This window comes from Medicago sativa, chromosome 8 (genome assembly GCF_051527215.1).
Source record: "Medicago sativa cultivar Bolivia chromosome 8, Bolivia_mono, whole genome shotgun sequence".
Classification (NCBI taxonomy): Eukaryota; Viridiplantae; Streptophyta; class Magnoliopsida; order Fabales; family Fabaceae; genus Medicago; species Medicago sativa.
In genome coordinates, this window is record NC_140756.1 from 29,723,867 (window position 1) to 29,734,709 (window position 10,843).

The following is a 10,843-nucleotide window of genomic DNA, read 5'->3' on the forward strand; positions in this document are numbered from 1 at the left end:
TTGAAATGAAGGGAATGACAACAATGGTAATGGAAATTATATGTGCTTATACGGTTGAATTGAAATTGCAAATGAACAAAGTACTCAAAGCTTTAAATTACAATAAACAACAAATTGTATTCTCCAATTTGTAAAAGCTAGAGCTGAATCATAAACTAGGAGCTAAACAACATGAAGCTCTCCTTTTTTTCTTGTGCGTTCCTTGTTCTTTTTATAGAGTCCAAGTCTTTTTTTTTTTCTTTTGGAGCAGCAGACAAGAAAGCTGAAAAAATGGAATGTTTTGCTGCACAATTTAGGGGAATGTTTCTTGGCTGATCTGTCTTGGGTTGGGTGTGACATCAGCATGATGTCATCACTAACTCAAGTTGCTCTTTTCACCTCCTTCTTGATTCTTTTACTTTTAACACCCTTGTTACCTGAAACACAACGAAATACTAACCAGAAGACATACAAAACATAATAAACGACCCTAAAATAAATAAAAATTAAATTATTTAGACAATGTATTTTGCGTGTTATCAAACTCCCCTACACTTGAATCATTGCTTGTCCTCAAGCAATTTACTTGCAAAGCTGACATTCGACAGTAAGATAACAATTACCTGATCAAGTGATAGTACCCAAAAGTTCAACACCATACTAGCTAAAGATGAGCTAGTTTGACTTGTACACATCCACCAATTCACAACTCCACGCAACAATATAAAAATGGTTCACACACAGTCGACATGCAATCTACATATTACCATATGCTTGAAAAGTTTCTAAACGTCAATCAAAATCAATATCAATGCACACTTTGAGGTCTTTAAGGGTTATAACGGGGCTTAGGTGAAGGTGGGATAATATTTGGATAAGTAGGCTACACAAGATTTGAGTTAGGCATTCCTACGGAAGTTAAGCACAAAATTCAATCCATCATTCAATCACCTTTTGGAACAACAATACTTGCAAAGGTACTAGAGAATACTTGTAACTTTTGGGACAATCGAGTTTAAAGTTACTCGGATTTTCAATGTTTTGTCCCTTTTTTTCATTCTATTTTTTTTTTGATACACCATTTGTGTGTATTTTTTTATGATAATGTTCTTTCTTTGTTCTCTAGTACCCCCACCCCAAACTTAATTAATAGCAACCCTAAACTTATTGTTTAGCAACATTTTACAATGCCTAACTCAGAAAAACAATATGGGACAAGTCCTAAAAGTCTCTAAGCTTGTAATGTAGTTTGTCACCGAACAAAAAGTTTTAAACCTACCGGCTCAATTTGGCTAAGAAAAGGATAAAATATAACAATTAAAATCAGGGTAGGCTTCAAAAAAGCTCACATGACCAAGCACTTTTGCCTCAGTGTGCTAATGACAAAGATCAATCAACAGTAGAGAAAAATTGCAAGTTCTAGAAATGTAAATGCATGGAACACTCTATATAAGTAAATTGGAAAAATAAAATTTGGCCATGAACCTTACAGTTATGATATCTGGGAGTTGTGACTACCTATCTTTAACTGCCGTACACTTCGCCTTTGAAATCAAAAGTCACTCCTCCTTTTGAACTTTTGGAATATCACTTGAACAAACATTTGTTACTAAACTGGAAGGGTTGGCTCCAATCCGGAGGTTGCATTATTGGGGCAGAGATCAATGCACGTTTCAGCAGTTGGAAAGACTCAAGGCATTGTTCATCAAAAATGAACTCAGCATCTTTCATAAGAAGGCCAGTCAATGGCTTGGTGATTTTTGAGAAGTCTTTGATGAACCGCCGGTAGAAACCAGCGTGTCCCAAAAAGCTTCGGACCTCTCTTACAGTTGTGGGAGGTTGTAAATTCTCAATAACTTCAATTTTTGCTTTGTCAACCTCGATCCCTCTGTTGGACACCACATGGCCAAGGACTATGCCTTCATTTACCATAAAGTGGCACTTTTCCCAGTTTAACACGAGGTTGACCTTTACACACCTCTCCAATACTTTCTCCAAGTTGGCTAAACAGTTTTCAAAACTCGAACCGCAAACAGAAAAATCATCCATGAAAACTTCCATAATGTCTTCTAGGAAGTCGGCAAAGATTGCCATCATGCATCTCTGAAAAGTTGCAGGTGCGTTGCACAGTCCGAAAGGCATTCGCCGATAGGCAAATGTACCATAGGGGCATGTGAAAGTAGTTTTCTCTTGGTCATCCGGGTGGATTGGTATTTGAAAGAATCCCGAATAACCGTCCAGGTAGCAAAAATATGAGTGCTTAGCTAAACGCTCAAGCATCTGGTCTATGAACGGGAGAGGAAAATGATCTTTTCTGGTTGCTTTGTTTAACTTTCTATAATCAATGCACATTCTCCATCCTGTTACTGTGCGTTTGGCGACTGAGTCTCCTTTATCATTCTGCACCACAGTCATGCCACCTTTCTTTGGCACCACGTGCACCGGACTAACCCACTTGCTATCAGATATAGGATAGATAATCCCGGCATCAAGAAGCTTTATTATTTCTTTCTTTACCACTTCGCTCATGTTAGGATTTAATCTCCTCTGATGCTCTCTAGAGGTTTTAGAATCCTCTTCCAGCATAATCATGTGCATACATACAGAGGGACTGATTCCCGTAAGATCATTAATTGTGTAACCTATTGCTTTGGGATATCTTCTTAATACATCAAGGAGTTTCTTTGTTTCCTCTTTTCCTAGGTCAGCATTAACTATTACTGGGTGATTCAATTCACTGTCTAAAAACTCATATCTAAGGCTTTGGGGAAGTTCTTTGAGCTCTATCTTTGGTTGCTCTGGTTCAGGCATCGGGTCAGGAGTAAGGTTGAGGCATTCTAGTAGTTGAGAAATTACTGGGTGATTCAATTCACTGTCTAAAAACTCATATCTAAGGCTTTGGGGAAGTTCTTTGAGCTCTATCTTTGGTTGCTCTGGTTCAGGCATCGGGTCAGGAGTAAGGTTGAGGCATTCTAGTAGTTGAGAAATCTCATCCTCGTTTTCCTTTACTTCCTCTGTCGAAGTCGCAACCATCATCTCAGTTGGTGGAGCTTCCGATGACAGTTCCTTGATGCATTCATCAATTATGTCAACAAAGCAACATGTGTCATTTATGGCAGGGCATTTCATGAATTTAGACAGTATGAACTCAATCTTTTCTTCGCCAACCTCAAAGGTAAGCTTTCCTCTCTTTACATCAATAATAGCACCAGCAGTGGCTAGAAAGGGTCTTCCTAGGAGCATTTGGGTGTGAGAGTCTTCACTTATGTCCATGACAACAAAGTCAGTGGGAATGTACAACTGACCGATTCTTAAAGGAACGTCTTCCAGTATTCCAACTGGGTATTTTATGGAACGGTCAGCTAATTGTAAGGACATTTTGGTTGGTTTCAACTCTCCTAGATTTAGCCTCTTACAAATAGACAGGGGTATCAGACTCACGCTAGCACCTAAATCACACAAAGCTTTATCGATGATATGGTTACCGATGACGCAAGGAATTGAAAAACTCCCTGGATCTTTTAGCTTTGGCGGCATCTTATTTTGGATGATGGCGCTGCACTCCTCAGTGAGTGCTACAGTACCATCTTCATCGATCTTCCTCTTGTTAGTCAGTATTTCCTTTAAATACTTAGCATAGGAAGGCATTTGAGTTATCGCCTCTGAGAAAGGAATACTGAGGTGAAGCGTCTTTAGAAGCTCTACGAACTTCTTAAACTGACCTTCTGTTTTAGATTTTGTGAGTCTTTGAGGGTAAGGGATTGGAGGTTTGTATGGAGGAGGGGGTTCATAAGGTTTTTCCTTTTCATTCTCCACTACCACCTTAGGCTTGGATGTTTGCCCATGGTCAACGGGTTCACTCTCAATGTTTTTGTCAGGGACTATACCTTTCCCTTTGTTTTCGGCTCTAACTCTCACAGCAATGGGATCTTCTAACTCTGTCCCGCTTCGCAGCGTTATAGCGTTAGCGTGTCCCTTGGGGTTTGGTTGCGGTTGGCCTGGAAATGTTTCGGCTGGGGCAGTTGTAGTTGCCTGTTGTTGGGCCACTTGGGATATCTGCGTTTCTAGCATTTTGTTATGGGTGGCCATAGCATCAACTTTGTTAGCCATCTGCTTAATCAGTTCATTGGTATGAATGTTTTGATTCATGAACTCTTTATTTTGCTGAGTTTGAGCCAAAACGAAGTTTTCCATCATAAGTTCCAGGTTTGACATTTTTGGAGCAGCAGGAGCAACAGGGGCTCCTCTTTGGCCTTGAAAACCAGGTGGATTTGTTGGTGCAGGACTGGGCGCAAAGGTAGGATTGTTATTCTTGTAGGAAAAGTTAGGGTGGTTTCTCAATCCAGGGTTGTACATGTTAGAGTACGGGTTACCTTGCGCATAGTTTACGTGATTAGTTTCAGCTAGCAGTTGACACTCGGCAGCGATGTGTCCAAGGACTCCACAAATTTCACAATTTGGAGTTACAGCAGCAGCAGTAGCTGGTGGCGTGAGGGACAGGTTGTCAAGCTTATGGTACAACACATCTACTCTAGCATTCATGTGGTCAAGGTTGCTAACTTCGTACATTCCTGCTTTGGGTTGTGTTTTATCCCCTTGAGCGCGTTCGCTCCCCCACTAGTAATGATTTTGCGCCATGTCTTCAATAAGGGCATAGGCGTCATTAAATGGTTTGTTCATGAGAGCACCTCCTGCAGCGGCATCAAGGGTCATTCTTGTGTTATACAATAGACCATTGTAGAAGGTATGAATTATGAGCCACTTTTCTAGTCCATGGTGTGGGCAAGCTCTCATTAATTCCTTGTATCTCTCCCATGCTTCGAAAAGCGATTCACCATCTGTCTGCCTAAAGCAGGTGATTTGGTTCCTGAGTTGAGCTGTTTTGCTTGGCGGAAAGTATCTAGCTAGGAACGCCTTCTTAAGCTCATTCCATGTTGTAATGGAATTGGACGGTAGGGATTGTAGCCACGCTCTGGCTCGGTCCCTTAGGGAGAATGGGAATAGGCGTAAACGAATGGCTTCAGGGTCGACGCCATTCGCCTTTAGCGTATCTGAGAACTGTACGAAGACAGAAAGGTGCAAGTTCGGATCCTCCGTCGGGTTTCCGGAAAATTGGTTCTGCTGTACTATTTGCAGCAGAGAAGGTTTGAGTTCGAAATTGTTCGCCGCAATCGCGGGACGTACAATGCTCGTATGAGGCTCCTCATCAGAGGGCACAGCGAATTCTTTCAGTGGCCGGTTATCGTTGTTGTTGTCTCCCATTTCTGATTGAGTCTCAGACTGCGACGGGGTATGAGAGAACAATCGGCGTCTAGCTCGAAAGTAGCGCTCGATTTCGTCAATGTAGCCGACTAGATTTCCAGCACTTCGAGTTTTTCGCATGCAAAGTTTTTTTTTTTTTTAAAAAGAAAAACAAATAAAAAAAATGCCTTAGTCTATACGGTGTGACAACGGAGTTACAATATTGCCTAAATTGGTCCCCGGCAGCGGCGCCAAAAACTTGGTATCCTCCGCAAGTGCACGGAAATATCGGTTTTAGTATAAAAGATGTCGAATCCCACAGAGACCAATGTCAAGTACCGTTATCTATTGTCACGTTGTTTATCTAAGGCGATGCTAATTAATTTGGTTGCAATATTGGGAAAATAACAGTTTTAATTAATTTTAATGACGAGAGCCCGGAATATAATTCGCGTCGACCGTGAGTACTCGTTAAGTTATATTTTATTATTGTAACAGGACAATATTTTCGCGCGTAAAAAGAATTAAATTAAAGGGGTCGCCAGCTTTCGCGTGTACGACACCGAATTTTGAATTTGTAATCTATTCGACCGCTTTCGCGTGTACGCCTTACAACTTCAAAACTCCGTTTGAAAACTAATCAATTTACGCGCGAAAAGTTATTTTTAGTTGAAATTTTAATTCAAAGGTATCGTCGGCTTTCGCGCGTCCGGTACCGTATTTTAAACTCACAAGCGCCAGCTTTCGCGTGTACGACCATAAGTTTAAAATAGCCTTTTTGAAAATTAGAAATTTCTAAATTAATTAAAGAAAACGCTTTCGCTGTATTTCAAAATCAATTCCTAAAAATTCTACGGTCAGATACAGGTTTCACTCTTTCGATATGAAATCGGTATCCCTTTATTTCAACTTTCGCTGTAAATATTAATCGTTAAAAATCAGAATTTTCAGACTTAAAAATAATTCCTGTTACAATTTATAATCATACAATTTAACAGAGTACCATTGATACGACGTTCATCACATTCCGGACTCTATAAAAATCTACTCACACATAGTTATATTAAACATACAAGGTGTTAATTTATTCATACTAAAAGCAAATAATTTATACCTGTTAAAATCTGGCCACTTTAATTGAGTATAAATTCCCTCGAACAATTCTATGCAGACTGCATATTTTAGTACCGTACTGCAAAATAATGGACTAAACAAACAAACAAATAATAACTAGGCACAAACACGGTGAGATGCTTGTACCTACAGTAGCCAAACAGAAAATATATAGTACCCAAGTAAATGGAGAAATATATAGAGAGAGAGAGAGAGTACGGCGCACACCAGGCAGCAGGCAGCAAGCAATTATTAAATGGAATTGAAACCGAACAGTGATTCAAGCAATGAAAATATGTGGATAATAGGACAATAACAATTCTCCATTAAAGTAGATATGCACAGCACACACATATAGAGTAATTGGGATTGGAATATTAAGTAGCAGCACTTGAAATGAAGGGAATGACAACAATGGTAATGGAAATTATATGTGCTTATACGGTTGAATTGAAATTGCAAATGAACAAAGTACTCAAAGCTTTAAATTACAATAAACAACAAATTGTATTCTCCAATTTGTAAAAGCTAGAGCTGAATCATAAACTAGGAGCTAAACAACATGAAGCTCTCCTTTTTTTCTTGTGCGTTCCTTGTTCTTTTTATAGAGTCCAAGTCTTTTTTTTTTCTTCTTTTGGAGCAGCAGACAAGAAAGCTGAAAAAATGGAATGTTTTGCTGCACAATTTAGGGGAATGTTTCTTGGCTGATCTGTCTTGGGTTGGGTGTGACATCAGCATGATGTCATCACTAACTCAAGTTGCTCTTTTCACCTCCTTCTTGATTCTTTTACTTTTAACACCCTTGTTACCTGAAACACAACGAAATACTAACCAGAAGACATACAAAACATAATAAACGACCCTAAAATAAATAAAAATTAAATTATTTAGACAATGTATTTTGCGTGTTATCATGGAACACATACAGAGAATGTTGAACAGTTTGACATGATGGATGATATGATTGGTGACGCTCTTGGAGTGAACATGTCTTATGATGAGCCGGTTGAAGAGGAGCTACCCCCGAACAAGAAAGCACAAGATTTTTACAACCTGTTGGAAAAGATAAATGAACCGTTGTTTGAAGGATCAAATGACTCTAAATTATCCATGTGCGCGAGACTTTTAGCTGCCAAGTCAAATTGGAATGTACCTGATAAGTGCTTGGAGCATTTTGTGAATATGCTTTTGGATGCTACTCCCATCAAAGACAATCTTCCGAAAAGTTATTATGAGGCCAAGAGATTAGTGTCGAAGTTGGGATTAGAATCTAAAAGGATTGATTGTTGTAGTAATGGGTGCATGTTGTTCTATGATAATGAATTCGGTACAAATGATGGTGCACTAGAGGAGTGTAAATTTTGCAATGAACCGAGGTATGTTGTTCGCAATGATGATGTTCACCGTAATCACAAACGAATCCCGGTTAAGTCAATGTTTTACCTGCCAATAATACCAAGACTGCAAAGGTTGTATGCATCAATGCAAACTGCTGGTAAAATGACCTGGCATTACTACAATAAGTCAAATCCACCTGAGATGCGGCATCCTTGTGACGCTGAGGCATGGAAGCATTTTGACCGTGTTCATCATGATTTTGCATAAGATCCACGAAATGTGAGATTGGGATTATGCTCTGATGGCTTTACACCATATATCCAAGCATCTGCAACGCCTTATTCTTGTTGGCCAATTATTGTTACCCCGTATAACCTCCCTCCTGAGATGTGTATGTCAAAACCTTACATGTTCTTGACTTGTATTATACCGGGACCATCGAGTCCACTTGATGGCATTGATGTGTTTTTACAACCCTTGATTGATGATCTAAAGAGGTTGTGGATTGGTCAATTGACATATGATATTGCAAAGAGGGAGAATTTCAATATGAGGGCGGCTTTGATGTGGACTATCAACGACTTTCCCGCATATGGGATGTTGTCTGGTTGGAGTACTCATGGTAGACTTGCTTGCCCTCATTGTATGGAGAAGACAAAGGCGTTTACTTTGGACTATGGAGGAAACACATTTGGTAAAAATGTATTTGGCTACGACCGCATTGGGCTCCAACCTAAATAAAAATTTGAAATATATGAATTAAATTGTTAAATTCAAAAATTAATAAAAGTTAAGTCAAAATATAAATATAAAATTAATTTGTTAATACTTACCCTCGATCAATAGGCTCGATAATAAATCGATTACAGATTGGATGTTTTGCAGAAAAAATGTGTTTGGGAGTCTCGCTATGATGCTCAGGTTAAGAAGAATTTTCATTACCGAGCTCAAAACCGTTTCTCAGATATGATGTCAACATTTAGACGAAAGCATGCTAAAAAACCTGATTGGTTTCCAAAGTTTATAGGAGTAGACATTTGGCCTCGCTTAGTAGATCATTGGGCTACAGATCCAACATTTAAAAAACGTTCACAAATTGGAAAAGTTAACCGAGCGTCAGAGAAGGGAGGTTGCCTGCACGCAGGTGGTTCTGCAAGTGCTTATACAACCAGTCAACGCATGGTAAAAATACATTTAATTCTTAATTTTATATATTTGTATATATTTAGTTACTCACAAATTCTAACTAACTTTATTTTTGACCACTTATAATTAATTTTATGTCGTGCTAAATTAGAAACGCACCCTCGGGCGACTTCCATTTATTAATGAATTGCACAAAGAACGGTACATGAAAAAAGGCAAACGTGAATATGTTGATTCTCGTGCTAAAATCACTCAGGTAAATTTACAATTTTATAATAGTTTATATATGCAATAACACACATATGTTGTGCCTGTTCCGCTAAGTCTATTTCGGCTGGGAGGGAGTTTTTTGCGGTTCTGGCTGTTTATTGTATCAGGGGCTTTTATTTCTTTTTGCTGGGACTGTTATATTCCATATTGTGCTCTTGTTGGCATTAGTTTGGTATAGTCTGTCTTGGCCCCTTTGTATTTTTCTTACCGTTTGCACTTCTGGTGCGTGGCTATTAATGAATACGCTTCTTCAAAAAAAATGTTGAAATCTCTTGCTCCTAACCAGAAAAGATCCTCCTGTATCTAGCTAGCAGCCCAGATAGACCAGAAAACACTAACCCACACTCAATAATATTAGAACTCATGTATATATTAGTTGATGATTAGTTAATTATCTAATTAGTAATCCAATTTGATGTCTGGTTTATTCATTTACCATACAGGAGGGGTTTGATGAGAGGGTTAAAAAGGTATTATCTCAATCTGATGGCTCATCTCCGACGGGTACAATGCGTTCACTTGATCATTCTACTGCACAAACCATTTGGAAGGAAACAGTCGGACGTGGAAAAAGTAGCAAATATTATGGTGCTGGAACCATGTCCTCCAACTTGGTACACAATAGATGTATTTATGAACGATCTATTGATGGAGAAGGTGGTTCTCGTAATGTGGAGATGACCCCTGAAATGGTGACACTGATACAACAATTGAGTCAAGAGATGCAGACTCGAAATCAAGAGCTTGAACAAGTGAGGACTCAAAGTCAAAAAGAGCTTGAAGAGATGAGGACTCAGTTAAAACAACAACAAGACTTTTTCATGCAAGAAATTCGGCGTAACAGAGAGTTGGTAGAAACGATGGAAAGGAGGGTTGATAGACGGGACCTTAGACGCCGCCGACTCTTGCCTCAACAAGACTCTGGAAATAATGAATCTCTTTCCTCAAAAGATGGTGGTGATGATGATGATGATGAGGACTCAGAAAATGCATGAAGGTATAAATCATTCTTTTTCATACATTTTGCTGTGATTTTGTAACTATACTGGATTCACAAATTGGTTGGCATGAAACCATTGCATTCAATTAAATTTTTGCATATTATTTGTTAAGTTGTTACGTTGCTTTACCGTGATGCTGTTTATTTGTAGTGTTTATTTTAAGGCTTGATGAAATGTTAAAAGATTTAATTCTCTCTTGTATCCCTTCAGATGTCAAAAAGGATAAAGGAATGCATCTTTAGGATTCATGTTCATCAGAAGAAATTAACCGCTGTGTTGGAGGAGTAGATTTCATAACATTGGTATGAGCTTTTCTCTTTTTGAATCATCATAAGTTTGATGATTTGGTGCTACTGCTTTGAGACTCTGCATATGTTAGTTAGGATTAATGCTAGTTAGAACTAATTAAGTTGTTTTTGTATTAGTATTTGTATTTGATATGTTTCTCTTTGCAATCAAATAACAATGTCTCTTGTCAACATATTTGTAATCCTAACAATATACATTAACAACTTCGCTGCTAAAACCACTGTAATAGGCTTGTTTTTGCTGTTTGGCGCAGTTTCTATTGACAAGCTTTGTTAGTTGTTAGAGCAGCAGTCTCTTTTTGTATGTTTAGTTTTTTAGGGGCTTTCCGTGTTTGTCTCGGAACCTGCTGTTTTTGTTATTGTTCCGTGCGTTCTAATTTGTGCCTTACACCTAGATCAGCTTAATAAAATATAGATGTTTAAAAAAAAAATTAATTCATTCATTTC

General features: G+C 38.6%; 2 protein-coding genes, 1 non-coding gene and 1 pseudogene across 3 annotated transcripts; 3 read left to right on the top strand and 1 right to left on the bottom strand.

The window, feature by feature from the left end:
* Positions 1-1,566: 1,566 nt before the first annotated feature.
* On the bottom strand, positions 1,567-6,328 carry LOC146898240 (uncharacterized). The gene has a single exon (XM_085736526.1). It carries the CDS (start codon positions 4,546-4,548, stop codon positions 1,567-1,569), a length of 2,982 nt encoding a protein of 993 aa, XP_085592652.1. The 5' UTR covers positions 4,549-6,328.
* LOC146898241 (small nucleolar RNA R71) lies at positions 4,748-4,854 on the top strand. The gene has a single exon (XR_015024344.1). It is a non-coding gene; the product is annotated as a small nucleolar RNA R71 (small nucleolar RNA).
* A 928-nt stretch (positions 6,329-7,256) lies between the features above and the next one.
* LOC146898242 (uncharacterized) lies at positions 7,257-8,412 on the top strand (annotated as a pseudogene).
* A 144-nt stretch (positions 8,413-8,556) lies between these two features.
* Positions 8,557-10,636, top strand: LOC146898243 (uncharacterized). The gene is made up of 4 exons (XM_085737915.1): positions 8,557-8,853; positions 8,969-9,073; positions 9,531-10,084; positions 10,299-10,636. Exons 1-3 carry the CDS (start codon positions 8,638-8,640, stop codon positions 10,080-10,082), a joined length of 873 nt encoding a protein of 290 aa, XP_085594041.1. The 5' UTR covers positions 8,557-8,637; the 3' UTR covers positions 10,083-10,084; positions 10,299-10,636.
* The last annotated feature ends 207 nt before the right edge of the window (positions 10,637-10,843 follow it).

Excerpts from the sequence above, each read along its gene's own strand:
- LOC146898240 (XM_085736526.1), bottom strand. The coding sequence starts at position 4,548 with ATGTACGAAGTTAGCAACCTTGACCACATGAATGCTAGAGTAGATGTG.
- LOC146898243 (XM_085737915.1), top strand. The coding sequence starts at position 8,638 with ATGATGTCAACATTTAGACGAAAGCATGCTAAAAAACCTGATTGGTTT. Across the intron at positions 8,854-8,968 it reads ATACAACCAGTCAACGCATG|AAACGCACCCTCGGGCGACT; the intron begins GTAAAAATACAT and ends GTGCTAAATTAG. Across the intron at positions 9,074-9,530 it reads CTCGTGCTAAAATCACTCAG|GAGGGGTTTGATGAGAGGGT; the intron begins GTAAATTTACAA and ends TTTACCATACAG.